The sequence below is a fragment of the Cinclus cinclus genome, chromosome 1, assembly GCF_963662255.1.
Source record: "Cinclus cinclus chromosome 1, bCinCin1.1, whole genome shotgun sequence".
In the NCBI taxonomy this organism is placed as follows: domain Eukaryota; kingdom Metazoa; phylum Chordata; class Aves; order Passeriformes; family Cinclidae; genus Cinclus; species Cinclus cinclus.
The window spans coordinates 104,597,406-104,624,358 of NC_085046.1; the positions used below are offsets into that span (position 1 = coordinate 104,597,406).

The 26,953-nt window shown below is 40.7% G+C and overlaps 1 protein-coding gene across 2 annotated transcripts; it reads left to right on the top strand.

Moving 5' to 3' along the window:
- Positions 1-6,859: 6,859 nt before the first annotated feature.
- THOC1 (THO complex subunit 1) lies at positions 6,860-26,935 on the top strand. Of its 2 annotated transcripts, XM_062488326.1 has the most exons (22): positions 6,860-6,911; positions 8,013-8,086; positions 8,195-8,255; positions 9,162-9,228; positions 10,250-10,368; positions 11,035-11,083; positions 11,588-11,683; positions 11,945-12,027; positions 12,505-12,578; positions 13,182-13,290; positions 14,337-14,468; positions 14,838-14,938; positions 16,159-16,225; positions 16,397-16,447; positions 17,056-17,126; positions 17,995-18,018; positions 18,442-18,537; positions 18,842-18,907; positions 20,876-20,959; positions 21,181-21,328; positions 22,914-22,992; positions 24,937-26,935. In XM_062488326.1, exons 1-22 carry the CDS (start codon positions 6,864-6,866, stop codon positions 25,230-25,232), a joined length of 1,995 nt encoding a protein of 664 aa, XP_062344310.1. In that variant the 5' UTR covers positions 6,860-6,863; the 3' UTR covers positions 25,233-26,935. The 2 variants fall into 2 exon arrangements, with proteins under 2 accessions (XP_062344310.1, XP_062344318.1); XM_062488334.1 differs by lacking the exon at positions 17,995-18,018 and having other exon boundaries at positions 6,863-6,911.
- The last annotated feature ends 18 nt before the right edge of the window (positions 26,936-26,953 follow it).

The following is a 26,953-nucleotide window of genomic DNA, read 5'->3' on the forward strand; positions in this document are numbered from 1 at the left end:
TGTTTGCTGTCACTCAGGATGAATCTCCTGCTGGGAGACAAGAGAGGACTTTCCATGACAGTCTCAGCAATCTGCTCACCACATGTTATGGTCACACAGGATATGAGGAGCCCTTGGAAAGGAGTTTGGTTGCATCACCATAGCAGGTTGCACCATGGCAATAACACTTGATCTTCTGGACCTGCACTGTCTTCTTCCACCTAGAGAAACAGCTCATCTCAGCGAAGGTGTGGATCAATGCACATGTGAGAGCGAGCGTAAACAGCTTTAGGTTTGCTACAAATTGAAATGTTAAAGGACACTGCATCTCTTAATGAGCTTTCTGCAGTACTGTGTGACAAGCAAGGCTGCCTGGAAAAAGACAGCTTCTAATAGCAGTGAGCACTTGGAGACAACTGACACAAAAATGTAAACACTCCGCTGAATCCAAGTCTGTTCAGATGTTTTGATTGAACAAGCTATACTTCCAAATACCTTTCCATACTTCTGTAGGTGAACTGTGTTTTAGTAGTTAGATAGTTGCACTAAGGAAATGTTTAAAACATGAAAACCTCTGGGGCATTTATATCATGAGGAGGCATGTTGATGTTGCAGGGATTTTAAAGTGATTGGTTTCTCTAAAGCAGTAAGAGTGACTAATTTCCCTTTCAATGAATCCACATATGCTCAGTTCTCAGGTTTTGAATGGCAGCCAAAGCGACATTCTTTCAGGCTTTAAGTTGATATAAATAAAGTATAACAGAGAGCCCCAATAGCAAAGTTTATCAATGACACATACCTTAGTTGGAATTTACACACAGACATGGCTGGATTTTTCCACTTGGTCTTTAGATGGCTCTTAAAGAATGTCATCAGTTGCTGTAAGCTGGCAGCTTCCACCCACAATCCATCTGAGAGGGGGACACAAAACCCCCATGAATGGACAATCTAGAATGACATTTGGAAAGCAGCAGGCTGAGGTGAAACACAGGTCCCCAAAGAGCAAGGTACTTTACAAACTTCCATTTGGGTATGGAGAACTTACAGGTTTTGCAGTGTTGAAAAAAAACAACCCAAACCAAAACCCAATCATAGATTTAGTAGAAAGAAACATATTCATAAAGTGAGCTGAGAGATGTGACAGGTACAGTTTGCTGCTGGTCCTCCCTATGCTTTTTGGGGTTTTTTTCAAGTATCTTAATAAAACTGTTAGCTGTAGGCCTTACATATTTTAAGATACTATACTGAATTGCACAACAGTTTTTAAAATATTTTCCCATTCTTTCTTCACTCTTTGTTAGGAGAACCAATATGTGAGATTGGCACATAGTGATCATGCAGCAACTGTCCTAGAGGATCCCCTCCTGTAAATTATTACTTGTGCTGAAGTACAGAAGAGATACAGCACTGGACAGTGCAAAAACTTCTGATATAAAAACTTCACCCAGATAGTTTGCCTCATTTGGGGAGATTTTTGGATTAATTCCTGCTATGCAGCCTCAGCAGGGCTTTTCCTGATTTCATCTCTGTAGCTTGAACTACAAGAGTTGATTCTTTCTTTTCCTCTGTCTATGCATGTCAGAGGTTATTTGGACTGGACTAAACACTAGTGGGGACCATTTCCTCATTAACCAAGCCCCACACAGAGAACTATTGAGCACCCAAATTAAAACATTTGCAGCATGGTGGATTTCTTCCAGAGCAGGCTGAACATTTGAGTTAAGATGGGCTCTCTCTGCTTTATTCCTCCAAGGGTTCCTTCTCTCCCTGTCCCTCTCCACTGAGATCAAGCTCACCCTCCAGCACTCATTACTCTGACCCCTTCTTACCCCTTACTCCCACTTCCTTCCCCTTAAGTGTGGGTCATCACACTCCCTCTATTCACCTATGTCTTTCTGGGATTCTCTCTCATCTTCTTACTCTCACTTTCTTGAATTCTTCCTTGTTACCCCAAGCCTGGATTGCTGGTTTTCTCTGCTGTCTCATTTAGAATCTGTAGCCAAAGAAAAGCTCGTTTTCAAAAGCTTATGATCAGAATGAGTTGCCTACCTCTTCCACTGGCTTGTGTATGGCTTTTTTATGTGTATGTTTGAACTAGAAGTTCTTTGGGGCTGAGCTGTATTTTTCCTGAATATTGACAAAGAAAGTCAAAAAGAAGATAACAAGGAGAAAGGAATGAGCTTCAGTAGTGCAATCTACAGGAGCCAAATTTGCAAAAATGATATCATTTTTCAGTAGCATAATCACAAAACAACAGCACACTTCAGAATTCCTACCACTAACAGATGTGAAAGTAACCCCAGGCATTTGTGGTATAGATGCATAGGTATCTGGTCCAGAAGATGCCTTCCTGCATTCTTTAATAACTAAGCTTAACATTATAATGCACTCTTGAATTAAATTAAAGGGGTTCCATGTCAGAGTATGCTCAAAATGAGAGGTACATTGTAAGGAAATTCTAGATAAAAAATGTGCAACTAATCCAAGTTCTCTGCTGAAATCACAGTAGTATTTTTAGGTTAGGATCCAAAAAATATTGCTATTTTTGATAGTGAGGGGAAGAGCTGTAGCACTGTTTTTGTGAATAGCAGCCAGATGTTGGACACCTTGCTTCTGAAAAAAACCAAATTTCCATAGTGTTAGTAGCACACATATATGAATTTTAGTAAATCCTTTTTGGCAAAAAACCCCCACACATTCTCTACATTGGGATAAAACAAACAACATATGCTAAACACTTTTGTAAGATTTTCGCTCTAAGGTCAAATCCCTGATCTTGGTCGTTCAAGTCCTTACTGGGTCATTTGACAACCATTGCTGTTTGTGACCATATTTCCACCTATCTGCAGATATCAATTGATATAAATAAAGCATAATACCTGGCAGTATTCCAGGTGTTCTATGCCAGCAAGTCCCATGCCCCACATAAAAGATGAGGAATAGAAAAATCAGTCATTCTCAGATTCACATGTGAAGCAGTCTTGTAGGTAAATCCAAGTAAATTAACCATTCCTAGGCACTCTAACCAAATTATTTGAAAAATGCCACCAAAATACAAAATACATCAGTAAAACATTTCTGCTGTAACTGGTACAAGAGAATAGGATCATATGGTATATATCTCCCTGCAATTTATTCAATAAATCATGAGGAAATCCTGAAAGTATTAAATGCACCAGAACATCATCATGAGATTTCACAAACATAAAAGTTATATGTATATTCTGGTGGTGAAAAGTATAATGCACTAATAAAATGCAGAAAGATTCTCTATTATTCACTTTATAAAAATGTTATTTAAGTTTTCCTGAGGGGCTATTTTTTGTGTTAATCTAGCTTCTCCTTAGTCAGTCAACACATTATTAAATATATCTCACAGTCACTAACAAGCTACAGTGGCTGGCAGGATGCCAACTTAAAATTAAGTGCCTAAGGTAGGACACCTTGTATTCATCAATGTTTAAAAGATAAAACTTCCTTGTGCAACTTCCCATGACTGGTTTGGAAATAACAGGCAAGCTATTTAAACCAGGCTCTTAAGGCATTTTATCCACCTTTCATGTCTGTACTTCTACACTGGAGGGCATGCAAGGTGGTGGGGAAGGAAGTGGGTTGAGAAGAAAAGCACTTAAGTATGAGGGTTGGACACAAAAGAGAGACAGCAAAGCACTAAGCCCTAGTGCCATCAGAGATGGGAGGCTTTGGAGTCTCCAGAGATGACCTTCTGCAGGAATGGTAACAGAAATTAAAATGGAAGCTCAAACTGGTCTTGGAACAGGATTTTACTCCAAAAGACAGCATCTGGGTGAAGTTTTTCATAATTCCAGCTACACAGCCTCTTGACACAAGATGATAGAACATCTGTTCTATCAACTGACCTCTGAGTACAGAGGAGTCCTGAGATACTGTTGCTGTTGATTGCTTTCATCCATCTGAGCTTTCAGCTGGTGATAGCTTTAAATCTGGGCTGAAAATTTATTTTGCATACAATACTTTTACAGAAAGCAATATTTATTTCCGCCCCCTCCCTTAGCTTCCCACCCAGCATATACTAGAAGACACAGCTTTTTCTCACATACCGCTATCTAATTTACATTTAGCTATATTAATAGTATCACTGACGCCTCTTTATATCCAGGATAATTGCAGCATTTGAATTTACAGGTATGCATCACTACTCCTCTGATTAAGTTTCTGATCCCCAAAACCTTTTTTTTTTTTTTTTTTTTTTTTTTGGTTTGTTTTTTTTTTGTCTGCCAGCCCAGAGCACTGTTTGGCACCTCTGTTAAGGAGGTGATGAGGATGACTTTAGGCGATGCTGTCAGATGTTGCACGGTGACACCACCACGTGGCAAGCAGAAGTGCCATGCTGCTGACATTGCTGTTGAAGGGGCGGGCTCTGCCCGGAGTGCACCAGCAGCTACTGGGGTGAGAATTTCTTCAGGCACTGCTGCCTCATTTGTCCAAAACACGAACATTAGCAGCCCAGCGTTCATCTTCCCCTCTGCATGAGATCCGTTAGAAAGCAATAAACACCGCTCAAAACAGGAAAAATTCGGTACAGAACAAGGGGTGGCTATAAATCACTCTTAAATCACAATGCTAACATTGTTCTTCCTCTTTATCCGTTTCTACCCCAATAAAAAAGAACTCTTCAGTCATGGTGTACTCATCAATAAATATATTATACTGCTTTTTTCAGTATGTTGGCAGTTCTTCTCTCTGTTTATCTAAAACATTAGTATTGGCTTAAGGAATATTTATAGTCAAAAAAAGACTCCATCTCCTTTAGCAGTATCTCATAACATTTCCACTTTCTACCATCTTTTTAAAGGTTAAAGCTTTTTTTTTTTATATATAACCAATTCGGAGAGCTCTTTGGTTCCCTTTCTTACAGGAGAGGGGGGCTAGAATGGCCTTTTATTCAGCTAGTAATATGATTTATTAAAATAAGAGAAATGGGGGGAAGTCACTTTTCTCCCAAGCCTGAATGAACAACTTTCAGCAAGACTCACAGCACATGCAGGTGACTCATTCAAAAAGACAGATCATGTGGAGCCTATTTTCAATGTTATGAAGCCCCTTCCCCCACTGTTTCAAACGAACTGGCATGGCTCTGGCATAGCCCACATTTTTCAGGCCGTGTCAAACAATGGTTTCAATTGTAGATGAGGTGACAAACTCTGGGCTGGCGGGGTGCCCCCACCTCCCCATTAGCGGAGCAGTGCCTGGAACCAGCCACCCAAGCGCGGGTCAGGCTGCCCCTCCTGCTGCATCTTCCTTTTCTGGGCAAGCACTTCCCTCTCCCGGTACAAAAGCTAACTACAGCCACACCGCACCATTAAAAAAAACCACACACATTCCACTCTTTTCGTGTTTTTTTTTTTTTAATATTTGCATTTAATAATGATAATGCGTTTAATTTTAATATTACTCGCCTCTTCCAGTATGAATGGGATATTGGATGTTTGAGCTTGTTCCTACCTGTGAACGAGAGTCTGGCAGCACCTGAGCTTTTGGCCAGACACCAAGGTCCCTTGTAACCCAAACAACTCCGTGATTCTGATTCTATGATCATGAGAAATGTAATTTCTGCCGGAAATATTTCTGTCGCTGGGGAGGTATCTGTAGGATATTGTTCGTAAATTGTCAGCAAGTGTTGTAAATTGTCAGCACTGAGGGGTAAAACACATTTTACTGATGATATAAAAGTCCCTAATCATTTTTACTTCAGTGATACTTTGAAAATGGTGGTCAAGGGCTGTTTATCATGGGGAAAAAAAATAACCAACAGCTACATCTGTAGTCATTTCCACTTTGGCAATAGTGAAAAGTGAAAGGTCTGGGCACAAATCAGATGGTGAGAGGCTGAGGGAGCTGGGGTTGCTTAGCCTGGAAAGAAGGAGGGTCAGGTTGTTTTTCAAAACAGGTTCTTTCACCCAGTATTCAAGAAGCCAATCCACAAAGTGAGTAAAGGTATTTTATTTATCTATAGTCCTGATCAGAGAGGGGTGCTGAGTGGCAAATCCACAAAGCCAGCAGGCTGACTACCAAGATGTTTCACTATTTATACATTTTAGCCAAAAAAGGCAGTAACGTTCACTGGCTACAAGTTACAGAGTTCTCTTATTAATTTGTATTTTATCTTCTGTTGGCTAAATAATTCCCTCATTCTCATGCTAATCAGTCTGTATGGTCAGGCTTTCTCCTGAGTCGGTAGTTGCAATCTTCCTGTCAGAATTACTTTTTACCCGGCTCCAGCCCAGATTTCAGCGCAGCTGCTGAGTTGGCTTTGTTAATTCCATCCTTGCCTCGGGAGTTCAGATCCGCGCGTCTGAGATCACTGAAACCTGTCAAGTACTAAACTTGAACGAGGCAATTCTACCGACGAGAAATTTATCCTGCCTCCACCTGGACGCGGAGAGGAGAATTCATCACCCTCTACAACACCCGAGGGGAGGCTATGGACAGCTGTGGTCAGCCTCTTCTCCCGGGCAACAAGTGACAGGACCACAGCAAATGGCCTCCTAGTCGTGCCAGGGGAGGTTTAGGTTGGATATCAGGAACAATCGCCACACTGAAAGGGCCGCCAAGCACTGGGACAAGCTGTACAGGGAAGCGGTGGAGTCAGCAACCCTGCAAGCGCTCCAAAAGCGCGCGGATGTGGCCCTTGGGGATGCGTTTCATTCCTGGGTCAGCGTTTGGACACGCCCACCCCGGAGGTGTTTCCAAGCCGCCGTCCCCAGGGCTGTCCCGCCGCCACAGCCCGCGGCTCCCGCGCTCCTCCCTCTTCCCGCGGCTCCCGCGCTCCTCCCTCTTCCCGCCGGCAGGGCGGGGGCCATGGCGTCATCGGCGCGCGCCCTCAGCGCCGCCCGCCCGGGATCATGTCGCCGCCGCTCTTCAGCCTGCCCGAGGCGCGGCTCCGCTTCACGGTGAGCCTCTCCCGCCTACCTCCTGCCTTCCCTCGTTCCCTCCAGCCTTCCCTCTGTCCCTGCCGCTCGGACGGGGTCCGGCCGGGAAGCTGCGGCGGCCGGGCCGTGCCTCGGCACCTCCGGGCCCGCGGCCCGGGCGCTCCTTTATGGAGCGGTGAGCGCGGCCGGGGCGCGGCGGTGTGGGAGTGGGAGTGGGAGTAGGACTGGGAGTGAGGCCGGGCTGCGCGCCGGCTCGGCCGAGGGGAGGATCAGTTTTCAGGTTAGCAAAGATTAATGTAAAAGGCAATGAAAGTGTGGCGCGCCCCCCGCAGCAAAACGTCCGCGCTTACTACAGTTCTCTGCGCCTCTGCTGAAGGATGATTTTCCTTTCCCAGAGCTGGGGGGCTGCGTGTGTGCCCAGACCTCTGGATCCCGGCGTTCGCGACCAAGGCTGGCAGACAGCAGGATGGGATTTGCACAGAAGTGCTCGAGGCACAAAGCACTCGATCCATTAGAGCGATTTTGTAGCAGGAAATAGTAATTTTTAGACCACCTTCTTAGCAGGAGTCATGTGCTTTTTGACATCTTCATAAACGCAGGACTTGCGGGGATCCTATGCAAGTGTGTAGGTGACAGAAAATTGGGAGGAGCTCTTAACTCCTTTGAAGACAGAGAGGCTCTCCGGCACATGATGCGATCGATTCTTGGGGGTGTCCGTGTGGGGCCAGGAGGTGGACTCGATGATCCTTGTGGGTCCCTTCCAACTCAGAATGTTCTCTGATCCCAAACCATCGTGACTACCTGAAGCTATGAGTGCGGCATTTGAGACAAGGATAGATACAGTGTTGGTCACAAGAGCGTGATCCTCTGTGTATCGTTTAGAAGTGCTGTTTCCACCACACTGTTAGCCCAGATTTGAGTTGTGATGTTCTCCTAGCTCACCTGCCTGATTTCCTGTGTGCTTGTTATTTGCCCTTCTTGTTACGAAGTTCTCTCTGTAAACTAGCACATGGTGTGTGGCAGAAAGATTCCTTAGTATTTCTGTCCGTTGTCAGAGGAAGGAGGAAGATCCGTTTAGTTTTGTACTGGTGTTGTACTTTTTCTTTCTTTGCATTTTGGTAGACATCAACCAGAGACGCTCTGATAAACAAAAGCATCAAGCCATTGTTGAATGCATTTAACCAGGTTCCTGGAAGGTAAGTAAAGGTCAACTGATATTTTTAAAAAGTGCTTATTTAGATAACTTTTAGTGATCTTGTGCCTGAGGGTTGTTACTAACTAAGGTGGAATGTTTGCATTTGCAGTGAAAATGAAAAGAAGTGTACCTTGGATCAAGCTTTTAGAGTTGTTGTAGAAGAAGAAATAGTAAGTACTTTAAACTGCTGAAGCTTATCTCTTGTTGAACCTCAAATTTCTATTAGCAGGCTAGTATATTAATCTAACAGCAGCTTTAGTGTAAGAAAACACTTCATTAAAAACAGGAGCTATGTAATGGTGAGGTAATTGAGATTAAATACAGATGTTTCAAAGAGATTGGTAGAATCTTGTGTTTTACAGAGGTCACACTATGGTGAGAGCTGTTGTCTGAGCCTTTTCTAGCAGTTCTTTGTAATGCTTGTGGAAGTCTGCTACACCTTAAAATTCTAATTCATAAATATGCATTGTTCAATAACTATACTTTAAGAGTAGGTAGAAAAGGTGGGTTTGGAGTCGATGTCAGAAATAAATTCTTCACTGTGAGAGTGGTGAAGCACTGGAACAAGTTGTCCCAAGATACTGTGGATGCCCTATCCCCTGGAAGTGATCAAGGTCAGGTTGGATGGGGTTTTCAGCAGCCTGGTCTAGTGGAAGGTGTCTCTGCCCCTGGAAGGGGGGTTTGAACAATGAGATCTTTTGTACTCAGATCCAAACTATTTTGTGATTTGTTACTAATATGTAACAAAGCTGCCTTGTTAGCTGAAAATAATTATGAAAGCAGTCAAATAATGTATGATCAAATAATATTTGAACGAAGTCTGAATGTGGGATATTAATTTTCAGAGGTAAATGACTGCATTTGGGTCTTTAGTGGCTAGAACCAGTCAGGAAATGTTTCGGACTCAATAAAAACTTACTGCAGGTAAGGTCAAAAAGGTCAGATTTCATAGATTGTTTTGGGAAATTGAATGTCAATATTTGTTTTAAATATGCCTACTTGGGAACAAGAATTTTAATTTTGTTCGATATGTTATGGTCAGGCTAGAAAACTTCAACACTGTTTTCTTTGTTTAGATAAACAAAGCTCCATGTGAGAATCTCCTGGCAATTATTTCTCTTGCTATTAATGGAGTCACAGAAGGTGAGCATCTCTATTTCAAATCTATTGGCAGTTGTATGGACCATTTCTGTAAGTCATCTAGTGTCGTTACCTTGGTGATATATGGCTCTTATGCTAGTGGTTAGTAAGCTTGAGTTTGCTTCAGAAGAGAAATTAAATATAACTAAATTTGGTTATATATGTGACATTTGTGTTAGTCTTTTTTTTTTTTTTTTGGTTAATAAAGAAACATGAATGGGTTTGGTTGCAGCATGATTAGCAGTTTCTTTGTCCAGCACTCAAAAATGATTAGAAGCTTCTCACCATAATTTCAGAGATGAGACCATTGAGACAGAGAGGTAAAATGACTTGGCAGAGGTAGAAATAAAATCTGGGTATCTGTGCTAATCTCCTGTCAATATATGGCTGATTTTTAGTTACTTGAATCTGTTTCAGTAACAGATTGTGCCAGAGATCAGTGTGCTTAGTTTTTTCTGAAGTGGCTTTTGCTCTCTTCCTTTGTTTATTTGTTTACATTCTTTATTTGTTCACATTCTTCATAAAAAGTTGTTTTAGTAAGTGTATGTCAACTACATGTATGTTCTATGAGCAGTAGGATAACAAGAACTGTGCTATGAGGAATGCAGGCGCTGCATGCAGAGCATGGGTCAGTGGGCTTGGAACACTTTTAGTGGTGCTTGAAGAGGCCCTCAGGCTTCATGGATATGTGTAGTAACTGTGGATTTAGAAGTCTGAATGAGTTCACTTGCAGTCTGCAAAAAGATGTGACATTGTTTCAGACTTTGAGGTCATTAGAACAGTGGTTTTTTTTAAATATTTGTTGTATATTAGTGCAAAGCTTTTGCAAATCTAATTTGAGTATGTGTAGAAATAGCTTTAATGGAAGTTTACATTTTAGCCCAAGTTTTCTGTTTGTAGAAACTCAGAAGAATGTCTTTCTTCTACTTTTTTTTATTAAAATGTCCCTCAAGTGTAATACATCTCTTTGTTTTGTATTTAACTTCAATTTTTTTTTAAATAAAGGATTCCCTGTTCCTCATAGGTATCTGCACTGCATCAACTCCTTTTGTGCTTTTGGGGGATGTTCTGGATTGCCTCCCTTTAGATCAGTGTGACAAAATTTTCACTTTTGTGGAGAAAAATGTTGCTACGTGGAAATCGGTAGGTATTTTTGAAAATGCTACATAGTTTGGCCAGAGCTTTTGTCTACAAGAACCATTTTAATGAACAGAATTTAACTGTCTTTGTAGCTGACATGTAAGTGTCAGGAACTCCAGAGATAGCACCTGAAAAGCATTCTGCTGTCTCAGCGTTCTCCTAACCTGGAGTTTCTAACTAGAACCTACTCCTATAGTCATTCAGGCTAGTTTGTTTCAGGTAACATTATGGCCCCTGATATATTCACAAACTGTTGTTATTGTTAATTCAAGTATCTATCCATTTGTCCTTCCAGATGGCCAGTATTGTGAACGCTGTAAATCTTATGTGTGTGCTCTTTGCTTATTTGTATAAATCATACATGGGGTAATAAAGGAAATGAGTGTAAAACTTAGTGGATTCCAAGAAAAAAATGTGGATGATGTTCTTGCAGTTCATTGTCACACATGGTTTTTCTTTATGAAGCCTGGATGTAAATGTGTTTTATGCTTTCTTGGCATTTGTGGGAATTGCCTTTTCATGACACCTGCCTATCAGGTAAGGGAAGACTCAAATTTGGAGTTATCTGTAGGAGTGACTCATACTTACTCATATCTTGTGGTTGGATTAAATCTGCTCAACAAGTTTTTATGATCTCTTAATGTTCTAAATATCTTTACTCTGTTTCAGAACACATTTTACTCTGCAGGGAAAAATTACTTGCTGCGCATGTGCAATGGTGAGTGGTAGTTTTTCAGGGAGGAGGGAGCAGTATTAAAGAACTTCCAATCTCAGCAAATGATATTATTAGTTTAATAATTTGTTTAAAATTCAGATGTGTTCAATAAGTAATAAAGTTAAAAAACGTGCATCACTCAACAGATTAGCATTCTTGCTTATTAATGTAAAAGTCATTCAGACCTCAGGGAACTCTCTTCATCAGTGGAGATCATTATAGAAAAATATAATTCCTCAGCAATGACAAGGGCTGTATCCAAGGCTGTATTTGAGTAGGATTCATTCAAACTTATTTTTTATTGGTAATGAAGGTGTTAGGAGAATTGGCAGAATGCATTTAGAAGAAATATGTCTGATCAGAGGGAGTCACTGGCATTTGAATTTACAATATGAGCTTCCTTTCATTAGCTTGGTAGGTCATATAATTAGCAAGTTTTGAATTTTGTTACATGAGAAATTAAAAGAGGGACAAATACTAATACTCTTTATTTTTTAAAATATTTAGACCTCCTAAGAAGATTATCCAAGTCACAAAACACAGTCTTTTGTGGAAGAATTCAGCTGTTCTTGGCTAGGTTATTTCCACTTTCAGAAAAGTCAGGTGAGATTTTTGCATTTCATCACACATAACATCAAGACTAAATAAACTGAACCTTTTAAGTTTATGATGGTTGCAGACCAAATCCAGTTGGACCAAATCACTTTGCACTTGTATCCTAGTTCTTCTGTCTGTCCTTGACGTTGTGACTTTTATTTGCTTTGATTTCAAGTCTCAGGTTTGAATGCTCTGAGAATTGAGTATCAGCATTTCTTAAACAGACTTGGGAACTTCACAGCTTTTAAGACTTTTTGTTTTTCACAGGGCTTAACCTACAGAGTCAGTTTAACCTGGAAAACGTCACTGTTTTCAATACCAATGAAAACGAGAGCACTCTGGGACAGAAGGTGAAAATTCCTATGTCATTTTTTCACTGATTCTGCAGCAAGCTTGTAAGATTGCACAAAAAGTCTTTGGGACTGTAGGTTCGTCATTTGGTTGTCCCTCTGCCAGACCAAGCTGTTGTTTTGGGAATAGGCATGTCACCTGGAACATTAAACTGTGCACTCTGAGGGGGAAAAGATGGGTTTGATTGTGAGGAATGAGCACTGTCATTTACTATGCAAAGTTTTCTCCACAGTATGCAGAGGACAGAGGTGTCTCTTCAGTTTTTTTTTTTTCAGGAGAAGTGAGCCTACTATTGCATTAAGACAGGAGTTTATTGCACATATTGCAGTAATAATACTTCACAGATCTTCTAAGTTACCAGATTAAGCTTTCTGATCTGATATGTAATTGAATGTTTATATTAAACAACAGCCTGAGAACTCTGTGCAAACTGTAGTGGCATTTGTATAAAAATTAAATATATTTTTCCTATTTAGCACACCGAGGAGAGGGAAGAAGGAATGGATGTGGAAGAAGGTGAAATGGGAGATGATGAAGCACCAACAAGTTGGTGAGCTGACAGACATCTAAAAGCTGAAGCGAAGCTTTATAAAGTGAAAGGAAGAAGCTGTTTGGGAAATATCTTTAAGTGTTGTGGTCCAAATTCTTCTCCTCTCCTGCCCTCTGAAGATTAGATATATCTAATCAGTGAAGACTCTGGCAATGTCTTAATCAATTAAGTTGTCTGGAAGACAGAAATGTATAGATTTGAAAAAGTTGTATACCCTGGCTGAGAAGCACTCTGGATTCAACAGTTTTCCAAATTCCCTTCACAAAACTTCTTGTGATAAGATGCATTCAGGAATTTTGAGTATATCCTTAATGAGAAAAAGCTGTGTTCCCCTTCATGCCGCAGGTAGTGAAAAACTTCTAAGATCCATTTTGTGTACTATTTCTGGTTTTGTGGCAAGAAAGTAATAATGGTCTGAATGGAAAACTCTTACACGAACAAATTCTGAGTTACAGATTTCTCTGACAGTTCACTACTGACTCACTAATTTGCTTCCAAAATGAATTATATTTTCTGGGGTTGTACATTCTGGTATGAAATTGAATATAATATATCGCCTTTCAGTATGTTTTTAGGGGTTTTTTTCATTTTTTTTCCCCACAGTTCCATTCCAATAGATTATAACCTGTATAGAAAATTCTGGTCACTTCAAGATTATTTTAGAAATCCTGTGCAGTGCTATGAGAAGGTGTCATGGAAAACCTTTCTTAAGGTAATCTGAGTTTGTGCTTTCAACCATTCAGCCTAAGTAAAGGTCATTGTTTACATGAGTAGCAGTGATTGCATAAGCATGAAGCAGTTCAAAGGCTCAGGCCACTGGAAGATGATGGTGCATGAGGAAATGCATTTTTCTGTTTTCTAAAGTGAGCCTTTTTCAGTAAATGTGTATGTTGTGTTAAAAAGTACAATAAACCCCCTAATGTATGTCAATATCAGAAATACTTCATATGTTGCAAAAGTGCCAGAAGCACCTTTTTTTGTGGTTTATCTGCTGCAAAAAGCAGAATTTGTGGGTGGGTTTTTTTTTTTTACCCCGAGAAGATAAATAGCTCTATCTAGTCCTAGCTCTTATTTTTGAGTAGTCATATTGATGCCAGTGAGATCCTAAATATTGCTGGTTTCTAGTGAAGCAAATTTCTTCATAGAAGCAATAACTTGAATGTCCCCTTCAGCCAACTGTTTCAGTTTTGCCTGGAATGAATATTGATGAGGATTTATTTCTAGGGTACCGTTTCTTCACAATTTGTCACTCAGTATTTATTTAATTCAAATAAGCTTAGTGGGTTAATCTTCATTCTCTGTGCTCTAGTAATAAGAGGTGACATCTGCTGAGACATGCTAACATAAATCTAGCTTATGACATCCACTAATGGGGTCAAAAAAAATACCCACAAAAAACTACCACAGGTGCAGTTCAGAAACTGATCAAGGCCAGACTTAAAAAATTTCACCTGAAATACTTAGTATAACACTGTCATCATGTGAACCTTTTTTCTTCATGATGTCTAAACAACAAAGCACCGTTCACTACCCAAAATATTGTTTTTCTTAGCGTACTTTAAATATTCCGTATGATTAAATGTTCTGACATGATAATGCTTTCACTTCATTTGTGGTGTTCAGAGAGGTACTACACATAGGTAACAAATGGGTTGTTTCAATGGGTTTATAGCAGATTTACAAAGTGTTTTAATTGCTTGACTGTAAGTCTACAAAGTTCAGTGTTGTTTTCATGTGGTAAATAACTCTGTTTTATAGTACTCAGAAGAAGTTTTGGCTGTTTTCAAAAGTTACAAATTGGATGACACTCAGGCTTCCCGAAAAAAGTTGGAAGAACTGAAAACAGGAGGAGAACACGTATATTTTGCAAAGTTCCTAACTAGTGAAAAGGTATGTGCTTTCCCTTCCAGAATCCAGGCTAATTGAGGTTAAAAGAAACCTATGTCTGGTGCAGCCTCCCTGCACGGAATTCTCAGATGAAGCAGATGATCAGCACAGTGCCCAGTTGAGACTCCACAGTTTCTCTGGGTATCCTATTACAGTGTTTGGCCACTTAATTTAGACAGATTTATTCTATTCTTTCTCTGTTTTATTCTTTGTGGGTTGCCTCTGCTAATTAATGACTCAGGGGGCTTCTTTTTCTGGAATAAAAGTCTTCAGGAAAGCTGTTGTTTGTTTGTTGGATTTAATTTCTAATGTTGCCTTTACAAAGAAAAGAGATTTAAATATTTAAACATTTGTTGCTTTTTTGTTGTTTAGCTAATGGATTTACAACTGAGTGACAGTAACTTCCGTCGTCACATCTTGTTGCAGTACCTAATACTATTTCAGTATCTAAAGGGACAAGTGAAATTTAAAAGGTAATGTGAAAATATTTTATGTTTTGGGGATGGGGAACTTGGACATAAACCAAAATATTTTAAAGTAGTTTGCCTACTTACTCTGAGGTTGTGGAACTTGGAGCTTTGGATTGGTAAATACAGGGTGTGGCTGAAGTTATTTTACAGCAGGAAAGCAGAGGTCTCGTTCCTCTGCCTGATTCTTTGGCCTCCCTTGTTCTAGTGTTCATTGGACTTACTCAGACTTGTGCCATTTACTGTACAGGCAAAAACCCAATCTGCTCATCTTTGCAGAGTAAGTTTTCTGCCAGGTTGGTGAGTTGTGGGATCTCAGAGAAGCAGAGGCTATTAAAACTTGCTTACAGTGAGTGCCAGCCATGAGAGGGAGGGAGACTCTACTTGGCAGCCCCAAGTTGTTAGACCAGTGCAAGATACTTGTGTGTGGCATCATTTTGAATCTATACTGACTCTGCAATGTGGCATTGGTTGCTGAATTGTTTTTTCTTAGTGTACTGCAGAACTCTGTCTAAAATGGCAAGAAATAACAACAGTGGTTGTTGCTTTTATAAATTAATGGGATAGAACCAAACCCCATCTGTTCCTAGTCTCTAATGTTATTCTGGAGAAAATCCCATCTCTGTTCATTTCCTGTGCCCTGGGCCATATGTGCACATAATAATTAACATCCTTAGCAAGGCAGCTGTCTCCCACCTGCTATATATTGCTTTTTATAAACAGCTCTCAAAGAGGTTAGGATCATTATCCTGATTCTACAGATTATTTATCAAGGCAGTCTAGTGGCTGAGAAGGAATGGAATTCCGGTCTTCTGTTCAGTCCTTTTGAGATGACAGTCATTTCAATGTCAATAAATCAAAATCTTCTTTATAAACAGTCACTTACTAGTGGTCAAGGATGGCCTGAGATACAAATGGTGTAGTGTAACACTTGGTGAGTGTTTTTGAAACAAATCTTTTCATTGTGTTTTGGGTCTGACATCAAGGTGTGATCTTGAATCACTCAAATGGGTTTCCTATTGGGCGAATCTGCACCTTGAAAGTATAGTCCCCAAGCACATCTAATTAATTCCACAAAATAATAAATGATTAGTCCCTGGGTCTAGAACAGATCACATTCAAAGCACTGTCCTCAGATCCCCTCTAACACCCCTCAGAAGGTAAGTGGTGTAAATTATGTGCCCTCAGCACACTTTCTGATGTGTTGTTTTGCTTTTCAATTCCAGTTCAAACTACGTTCTAACAGATGAGCAGTCTCTTTGGATTGAAGATACTACAAAAGCAGTCTACCAGGTTGGTACAGAATCTACTTTCATAAAAATTGCATAGAAAAATATTAATATAAAGTAATATTGTATCAACCACCTTTGAAGCAGTAACCACCATTTTCTCTGGAGATTTTTTCCTGTGTATTCTGCTACAGATATAATGCAAAAAGTTCACCCTCTTTTCTCCCATTCATAGCTTCTTTCAGAAAATCCTCCAGATGGAGAAAGATTCTCTAAAATGGTAGAGGTGAGTCTTTTGATGCCTGCCTAAACAAAGTCTATACAGCACATAAAAAGCAGTTTCAGCTTAAACTAGCTTGTGGAACACACCTGTTGTATCTAAAAGAACTTGTACCTCATCCCAGTAAAAGAAAAGGTCTTATGTCTTTTTATTTTGTAGCCATATTTTATCCCATGTTTTCATTAATACTCTTCCTTCTTCTGGGGAGAAACAGAAATATGCTTGTATGTGCATGTGTACATACAAGATGATGGGTTATTGGAAAGCAAAAAATATTTTGAAGTTTTTTCAGATAGGAGTCCTGTGCTGAAAAACATGGAAATAAAATACAAGTGAAATGAATAAAACCCCAAGAAGTTGTGTTTTTGCTTTCCTTTTTTCCTTTATTTTGACTGCATCTATTTTCTTGTCTAGACCAGGGGAAATAAAGCCTTTCCCACAATTTTTGAAGAGAGAAGTTACACTGTTTTTGGGTAAATTAAACCAGTTGCATAAGATTATATTGATGATCTTCAAGATAGTGACTGAAGCAACCTAGAACAGAATTTTCCCCTTAATTTTAATAGCTCATTGTAAAACTTTGGGGTCAGCTCTGACTTTCTCTGTTTCTACAGCATATATTAAATACTGAAGAAAACTGGAACTCATGGAAAAATGAGGGCTGCCCAAGCTTTGTGAAAGAAAGGTAAATGTGTTATGAAACGGAAGCTTTCTGCTGCTTGTTTGAAATGGTAGTTTCACTTCAGAATATGGTACCCATGGTGCTTGTGAGCATTAACCACTTACACAGCTTGGAGATGTGTACAGTAGCCTGTCCCTTCAGTGAGTGCAGGCTCTTAGACTACTGCCAAAATTGTAAGACTTGCAGTGTGTCAGGGAAGAGGTGGTTATGGTTGTGTGGGCTCTCCAGAGGGCATTCCTCATTGTCTCAGGACATTTTGTGGTACTCAAGATCCAGTGGTCCAGGAGGCTGGAGTAGGTTTTGTCCCCTCCTGCTTTCAGCAGACCCTAGGTTGAAGTGGTTAGTGCCTGACTTTTCCATATATCCCTTTGGATTGCCTCTAATGAGACCTTTGGCATTATGGCTTTGGCAGGGCAGCATACCTGGAGTTTGTGTAACAGTTCTCTTACACAATTTATCTACTAGTTTGCCACGTGGTGGTGATTGCTCACTTTTCTTAAGGGAAATGACAATTAGGTGGCTTTCACCACTGAAAGTTTCCTGTGTTATTATTTACTAACTAGTGACAAAACTTGAACTTTGACTCCATGTGTCTACTTGACTACCTTGAGGGGATGATAAAACATTTTTCTTCCACCCTTTTTCATTGTACACACATACTGTGGCCTTTTTGTGGTAAGGGGCATCTGGGTCATTATCTTTTTGGAGTTTTCCTTTTATTGGAGAGATGAGATGCAGCCATCTCTTCATGGTTTAAGCTATTTGAAAAAAGGGAGGGGGGCTGTTAGAATAAAGGAATTACTATTGCAGGGGGATTGTGGAGAAGTAAAATTATGAAATTTGACTTTTATAAATATTCTGTCTCCTTTAGATCTCATCCAGAGTTTCAGCTTGGGTAGGTCTTGCCCTAACCTCATTGCTCTGGGATCTCCACTCTCTGATCCCCATGAAATCAGATGCAGCTGGGGAAAGGGACCTTGCAATCATAGAGCTGGTGATCCCAGCAGCAGGGTAGATCATGTGCTGCTGGCCCAAATGTGATTTGCTTCCTTCTCTTTACTGGGACTCTGGTAGACCTTTACTTTTTCAAGTCAACTATTTTTGGTGTCTGGCAGAATCCTTTCCTTATCTTTTCTTTGCGGTCTCTCTCCTCTTCCCCATTGCTTCCTTCTGCTCTTAGGCTCACTATCCTTCAGTCCTTTCATTATGACTTAACTTGGCACCATCTCAAGGTGAAGGTGAAATGGCTTTTTTTTTTTTTTTGTTCTTGAGATATTACTGGTTTGATGCTAGAGAGCATCTTGGTTTTTTTCTTTAGACCTCCTGATTCAAAGCCAATGAGGCCTGTGAGGAAGAGGCCAGCTCCAGAGGACTTCTTAGGAAAAGGATCAAACAAAAAAATCCTTATGGGGAAGTATGTTGGATTCTCTTTCCTTTACAGAATTTCTGGGTTTGGGTTGGTTAGTTGGTTTTGGGGGGGGGGGGGGTTTGTGTTCGGGGTTTTTTTTTCCCCCTCATGTTTTTTTCTGTGCAACAGTTTTCAAACATCTTTACTTCAGAACTGCCAAAGAACAGCCAAAGGATATATCATTCTTTTAAAACTTGCAGTAGGCTTTCTTTTCTTATAACCATCTTTTACAGACTCCTTTAAAACAATCCATAAGTGTGGAGTGGTAGAATGGTGAACATAAACAATGAGTGTTTGTTTTTGTTTTCAGTGAGGAACTGACCCGCCTTTGGAATTTATGTCCTGATAACATGGAAGCCTGTAAATCTGAGAGTAGGTAGGTAAAAAATAGGTGTGTGTCATTGTCTAAAGCTAACTAATTAGCACTCTAATTAGAGAGTTTAAAAATTGGCATAAAGAAGATGTACAAGATGATCTTTAGAGGTGTGCTTTTCACACCTTCTTGAGAGAAGGTGGTTGTATGAATCTTTGCCTTGTAATCTCCTTACATTTTCCTCACTTCTTTGAGGGTTTATGCTGTCAGTAATTTTCATTGCTTAGTAAAGTAAAATCTTAAACTGAAAACCAGATTAAAACTCTCCTTTTGTAGAGCATGATTGTATAATGAATTGCCTTATATAATGAAGGAAGATTGCCAAGTCTGGCTCTGATGAAGTTAGCATGCTACTTGGCTATGATATTCGAGCAGGCCTGTGCTTGAAACAATGCTGGATAAGAGGAAATTGGCTACCAGGCATTGTTCCAGCACTTACCAGGTCTACTTGTGGGGCAGATACAGAAAAATGCAATTATTGGTTGTCCTTTATGGCTGCACAATTGTAGGAAATACCTGAAATGTACTCTGCTACACAACTTTCTTTGTTACAGATACCAAAATCTCTTTTACTGTGCAGACATGATGCAGTGTAAGAAAATCTGGAGAAGGAATGGGACAGTTCCCAAAGAGAACTCTGCTAGTAGAGGCTGTAAAGTCTGGTTGCCTGGGGAGAGGTGTTGGCTGTGCAAGTATCCTGAGTGGAGGAATTGCTTTTCTAGGGGTTCAGAGCTTTGCAGAGGAAGTGCCCTCCTTTCTTGTGAGGCTGGGATGTACAGGAAGGCCTTTGACAGGATACTTGCCTTTACTAGGCCAAGGGATGAAGGTGGAGTTGTGTTTGGAGCCAAAGCTTTTGGTTCCCTGTGTGTGATTGTATTGTGTTGCAACGTCTTTAAATAAAAATAAATAAATAAAGCCCTTAACAAATGGAGATAAACAAAGAAAATGCATGCCATGGTAAACAGGAAATAGATCCCATGGCATCTGGATTCAGTTCCAAGTTTTTATTTTGGGCTTTGTGACTGTACATGGTCAAGTCAGTGTAGTTTTTTTCTTTGGTTCTTCACTTCTCCATTCAAATGTGGTAGTGCTTCCTTAGCTGTCCCCTTTTTAGATTGTTGTTTTGGGGATAATACGGCAGGGCTCAGGTGGGTTTTCAAGGTGCTGGCTTTTGTTCCAGTAGTCAGTGATGACACATGGGGCACTGATGCCCTGGGCAAAATGCCTTTTTCAAAACTAAATTGAAGCTAATTTATAGACCAGTGTGCTTCACCCCTGCTCCACCCATTTACTAAACTCCCTTGCAGAAGCAGGTGTGTCTCTTGTCAGCATTAGGTAGGAGACATACAGATCATTAGAGCTTGCTTTGCACCACGGAGAGTCTTGGCTCTTAGTAACCTACAGCTCTTAAACAATCTGTGTTTCTTGGTTAGCGTCTTCTCAGCAACAAACCATCCTGATGGTGTGAAACTTCATTTCTGTTCTGTTTTTAGGTCACGGTTCCTTTTGTGCTGCTTTGAGTACCTGTCAGAACCAGCCACAAGGAGTTCTGAGAGCAGATGGAACTGGGGTGGGGGGGTGGCAGGGACAGCCATGTTTTACTGACACTGTCAAATGGCACAAAACTAGCAACCATTTTTGACTCCTGAGCGCTTGTGAGCTGTGCGGATGCTGTGTACAGAGGTCAATGTCAGCTCTTGGTGTGGCAGGAGGCTTAAATGTGTATAACAGGCAGTACTAGCAACTGCTGGCACACTCTAGTGTTCGTGCAGTAAATAATTTTATAGCAACATGTATCAAACAGTTTATTTGCTTATTTAAAATTGTTACATTTGAGTGGGTTGGTTTGGGGTTTGTGTTCTTCTCTTCAGTGGATGAGCTTGAGATGTGTCTGAAGGAACAAAGACTCTATTTTAGAGATATTTGTGAGGCATGTTAAGCTCCTTATTTGATTTTTTTTTTTTTTTTTAGGGAATATATGCCAACACTGGAGGAATTTTTTGAGGAAGCTATTGAACAAGCAGACCCTGAAAACATGGTTGAAAATAAGTATAAGTACGTCCATCTCTGCTGTGTTTCACATTATTTTAATCTCTTCCATGTTTGGATTGCTGAAGAAAACACTGTTCTCAGCGTTACTAGTATCTGTTTAGGACTCCAGAAATCTACAAAATCTGTTTAAATTTGGACAGAATTTTATTACTAAATATCTCAAATCTCTCTCTGTGCTTTTATAGATGACAGACTTTACTAATCAAACTTGTGTTTTATTGTAGGGCTGTGAACAATTCTAACTATGGCTGGAGAGCACTGAGACTTCTGGCACGCAGAAGTCCCCACTTCTTTCAGCCAACAAACCAGCAATTCAAGAGTTTACCTGAATATCTGGAAAACATGGTAATCAAATTAGCCAAGGAGCTGCCTGTAAGTAATGCTATCTTATAGTAATAAATGCTGAATTCATTAATGTTCTGGTTCTCTCTCTGCAGTCCATTTGGTACATGGGGACAGAGGGGGCAAAAAAATAACCCCAAAAACCCAACTGGGAAAAATGTTTGTATGCTAAAGTAAAAACTAAGAATTAAATTAGTCTAATCTCTGAAGATCCCAGTAAAAATAAACTGAGTAACACTGATAAACTTAGTAACTGTTGAGTCCTGCCTTGTACACTGTGAAAAAAACCAGCTGTGGCAATCCTGTTGGTAGGCAGGAGTGTGTATATGTGCATATATATACATAAATATATATATTATATATATGTAAATAAATACATGTATTTGTAAGAATGTAAATGAATATACACACACATATATATATATATATATATATATAGATATATATATGTATTAACCCAGCTGCTTGGGTTCCACGTTGCAGTGCAGACCAAGTTGATGGAGGGTATCAGTCAGAATCATGGCTTGTGAATATACTGGGATGGCAGGAAAAGAGGCAGCATGTGCAGCTGAAGGTGCTGTGCTAAAGTGTTACCAAGAGCTTTACAGCAAGGTTTGCCAGAGTTCTTCTGGCAGCTCCATTACTTATAAAGTATGCAAAGCAATAAAAAACCTTGTGGAGCTATAAAATTAAGGTGTTAATCCTTTGCTTGGTCAAATTGGAGTCCAGGGAGGAGCCTTTCAGGTCACTTTATACACAGTGATAAGAGAGGCTGCCCATGGGGAAGGGATACTTTTTATACCTCTGAATTAGCACACAACCCAGAAATGTCTTGCAGATAGAAACCTCTGCTTTTCTACTGAGACCCTCATTCTGTGTAATGTGAGGTCTAAAGATTGGATTTTGATATGTGTTTTGTTTGTCCAGCCATCAGAATTAAGTGTATGCTAATAGCAAGTTCAGAAAAAATGCAGAGATTTTAACCTGTTGACTGTATTAAGGTATGGCTGATGGAGTATTCCTGGTGGTACTACTGTCATGTGCCAAATGCTATGGCAAGAAATAACTATGTACCTAGGGCCCATGGCTGAAATGTAGAAAAAGATGAAACCTTTTGGCTGATCAGTAGCTAAATGAGAGAGTGAAAAGTTTGTTGTTTGTATATCCACCTTCCAGAAATCTGAAAGTACATAAACTTTGGGGGAATTCCCAAGTGCTAATAATTCACCAATAGCATTGGTGAATAACAATAATAATGATTTTTTTTTAAAAAAATGTTCATTGGGAGTGTTCTTTAATTTGGTTGGCTGGGGTTTTTTTAAGCAAGTGATAAAGCTCACTATGGTATGCTTAGTTGTTATTAATATGAAAAGGAAGAATCCTATGAAGTCAGTGGATGCTTTTATGAGGTTTTTTCAGTTAGTAATATGTTTTATTAGAACATACTGCATACTGGTGTTACTGGTGTTTTATAGGGGATTTTTAATTCTCGTATGGGATCATGTCAGGCTTTTCATTCTAGCACATAACACACATTCCAGAGACAAGCACAGAGCTATAGAATTTCTCTTTGAACACAAAATTCATCCAGTGATGTTAAGTTCTTTCATTGTAGCCTCCTTCTGAAGAAATAAAAACAGGCGAAGATGAAGATGAGGAAGATAATGATGCTTTATTAAAGGAAAACAATGAAAGTAAGATTTGCGTATTATCAGTCTTGTCAGTTTTTCTCATCATGTGTTGCAGAATCTGTATTTTAAGTTTCCACTGAGGGCCATCAGTCCTGCTCACCCAGTGCATTCGCACCAAAAGGCGCAGCCTTTTCGGGACACAGGGCACCAGGAGCAGCCTCCCAGTGTCCTGGCCTGCAATGCTGAAAGCATCCAACCTGTTGGATTAGTGCTTTCATTAGGAGCCTCTTTCACCTTTTTTGCTATGTGTTGTGTGTTGCCAGTGTCACTGGGTGTTCACGGCTGAAATGTCAGCTGTGTAAAAGCTTGAGTGAGTGCTCCTCACCCACTTTCCTGTTCTCTGCCCTTCAGTCGCTGGGGTAAGCACTTTCCCCTAGCCCCTCTTGGGGTGATAGTTGTGGGATTTTCAAAAATTGATACATTCCAACTCTGAGATCTTGACTTCGTCTTCATTTAAAATATCTTAAAGGCAAAATGCTCTCTGAGAGAAGAGCAACCTTCCTGACAAACATCATCTCGCTCCTTTTTCTCCACAATCTACTTCCATTTGTCTCGTGTCTTTCATCCTGGCATGTTCTGCTCCGAGGTGTTTTTCCCCATCTCCTTTGTTTGTGAATCTGCCCTCTTCATCCTCATTCATGCCTTCATCTCACAGCACCTTCTGCCTTGTGTGTTGTAGCCCTGTGTGCCAGCTCCTGGATCCAGCATGGGCAGATGGGATATGCAGGGCATGGAAGCCAAACACTGGGTACCTCTGGCAGCTTTGTTGCAAGCTTTTTTCTGTCAGTGGAAAGCCACCTGTGGGCTTCTGTGAATCTCTCTCATGTTGCCCTTTTCCATCCAGCACTTGAGCTTCTCCACAGTCTCCTTTCCAATAGTAGAGAAGTTCTTTCCTCTTCAGCTTAATGCTAATTCACACAGCCTTTGTCGTGTCACTGGGTGGGATTTACATCTTTCTTTAAATCTTGTCTTGAAGTAATGATGGCAGAGCCTGTGCTTAGACATAAGGGGAGTGATCTGAGGGCTTTTATTGTTTTGTTGTTCTGCATCTTTTGTCCTTTCTCCTCAGTGTAACTTTAGTCCAGATAAATGAGTGTGACTGATAAGCACTGGAGATATTTGAAACATCTACTCCATGCCAGCTGTCTCTTTGGGTGGCATGAGAAGAGACTAAGTTTTAATAAGAGATTAATTTTAATAAAATATCTGTATTTTATTAAAGTTGGGAATATTATTAATTTCTTTATATAATTCAATATTTGGTGTTTCTTTCTCTAAAGCTGAAATAAACATGGGTAGTAAGCCATAGATCAAGATAAGCTATGAATGTGCAAACCCATCTGTAATCACTATACATCTTGGCTTCTTAGCAGAGTCTAGTGTTCCATGGTTTTTATGTCAATGCCAGATTGACAGAAAAGTCCTTGAAGTACTGACTACATGTGAAATTTATTGTCACAGCCCTGTTGCCAATAGGAGCATGAGAAAAAAGGGAATGAAACTGGGTTTGTTTGGTTGGGTTTTTTTACGTGGTTTGACTTTGACTAAGGTGACTAAAAAGTTCCAAAACACATGTTAAAGATCACTCTGTGTTTTAATGTTTTGATTTACTTGTGTTGAAAGCGGCAGTCTGCCTGTCAAAAATCTTTGTTTTCATTTGGAGGAAGCAGTTTTGATGTACTTAAAAACTTCTGCACTTCTCTCTCAATATAATAGAAGATAACACAAAAATCAAGACTTTCCTTATTATGGACATTAAGGGACGTTGCTCTTGAAACCCAGTTAAACACCTGTAAAAATCTGCTCTTGGAAGGCTACAGGAAAGGTGTAAGTCAGTCTGTCAGTAAATAAAGAGAAGATTTAAAATGGGGCAGATCAGGGAAGGTTCATTTGCAGTGTCTGGAGGTGTTCCCTGTGTCTCACTGATTCCTCCCCTGGTTTCCCCAGGTCCAGAGGTGCAACGGGACAAAGCCATGACAGGCGAGCAGATCGAGTCCTTTGCAAACAGGCTGGGGGAGCAGTGGAAGGTCTTGGCTCCCTACTTGGAGATGAAGGAATCCGATATCCGGCAGATTGAGCTGGACAGTGAGGATGTGAAGATGAGAGCCAAGCAGCTGCTGGTGGCCTGGCAGGATCAGGAGGGTGCTCATGCCACCCCGGAGAACCTGATCACGGCACTGACCAAAGCTGGCCTCGGGGACCTGGCTGAAAGCTTCACCAACGACACTGAAAGCAGCAGCTAACTCGCCTCGGATGCCAACTGACTCACTTGGGGCTGGGGGTGTTGGTAATTGTGACTCTTCTGGTGCTTGCCATTGATAATTGTTACTTTTGTCGCTAGGTAACAGATTTTTGATAGGTATTTTATGTTCAGTAAATGATACAAAGCTTTTTAGTAATATTGTTGGATTGTCCAGATTGTCTGAGAGAAGGATTAGTCTCCCTGGCCTGAAACTAGGAAGCTTCATCTTTGATGGTAGTACTTAAAGGGGAGGATGGAGAGTCCTGGCAGCTTTTGGGGCAGGCTGTAGGCTAGGCACCAGCAGAACTCGGGTGGCTCCCACCAGACAGAGCTCATTCCTCACAGTGGGAAGGACTGTGTGTGAAGGATTTTGAATCATCCTTTGGGATGATGGGAGCTAGGACTGCCAAAATCTACCTGGTAGAGGTAAAATAAGGGGGTTGTGGTGGCTCTCCATGGCACAGCACTGACTTCCAGGGAAGAAGTGCTGTCCTGCACTCCCAGTGAAGCACTGCTTCAGTCAATGATCATGGAATTTCCATGCTGGTTTTTATTAGCGATTATTATTAGCTTCTAATTTTTTGGCTATGTAGGAATGCCCCCAAGTCCTGGTAAACAAAGAATTTTGTCACAGGTTACTGTAAAAGTTTCATTTTAAGGCCATGGTTGTCTGTAGAGGGGTACAAGCTGTTTTTCCTCAAAATGTGAGAGAATTTTAAGGTGTTAAGTGGCAGCTGGCTACAACTTGTTCTGGGGCTAGTTTGTATAGTGTTTTTGTCATTCAGCAAGATCTCTCTAATGGGGCAGTGCTTGGAAAATAGCTTCCCCTGAACTCTTCTCTGTATATCTTCAGCTGTGCACTCACAGCTGTGAATTCCCAGCAAGATTAGCTATCACCTCAAAGGAGAGTTCCTGCCTGCAGAGCCATTGATAAGTTTTGTGCCTTCTGCCCCACTTCAGCCTTAAATGTGATTAGGAATTTGAGTAGAGTGCTTCAGTGAAGGTTGGTAGGGGCAGAGATACAGGAAAATTATTGAAAATAACAGCCCAGGTCTTGGCTCCTGCTGCAGGTAGCAGGTGGTAGAAGGCAGGAACTTCAGCAGTTTCAACTGATTAAGGGACTTGAGCATATTGTGAGTGGAGGTGTACAGGTGTGACTGACAACTTCAGTGCTGGGAAAGCTGAGGATGACAGTGGGAGGATGTAATTTCACAAAGCAGCAACCAGCCACAGGCAGCATCCCTCCTTCCCCGTAACAGGATGCAGAACAAGAACTTAACTCTGGAGGAGTCTGTACTGTTCCACTGGGGGCTGTGGGAACAGAGCCAGTACTGTCAGGGGAGCTGCCTTAATGGGCAGAACTTGTCTTTAAGCATCATGCCACTTAAAATAGAGCCCGAGAGCTTTTGGTGTGCTCCCAGGTAAAGGCGTGAAGGGAAGGTGGCACTGGGGGAACAATTTCAAGGCAGAAGAGCGAGGTATGACTGCCACAGCTGATGCCAGCGTCCCCAGGGAAGGGTAAAAGGACCTTTTCCAATCAGGTGAGGCACAGGCAAACTCACCCCCCTGCCAACAGAAGTGGAAGTATTTCATATGAATGTGGACCAGCTCTTCCAGAAGGCACTGGGACACATCAACACTGGGAACCTGCATCTGGAGAGGTGAGGGGGTAGATGACCTTGACAGTGCATTTTAGGCTGCAGCTAGCACCAAAAGCCTTTG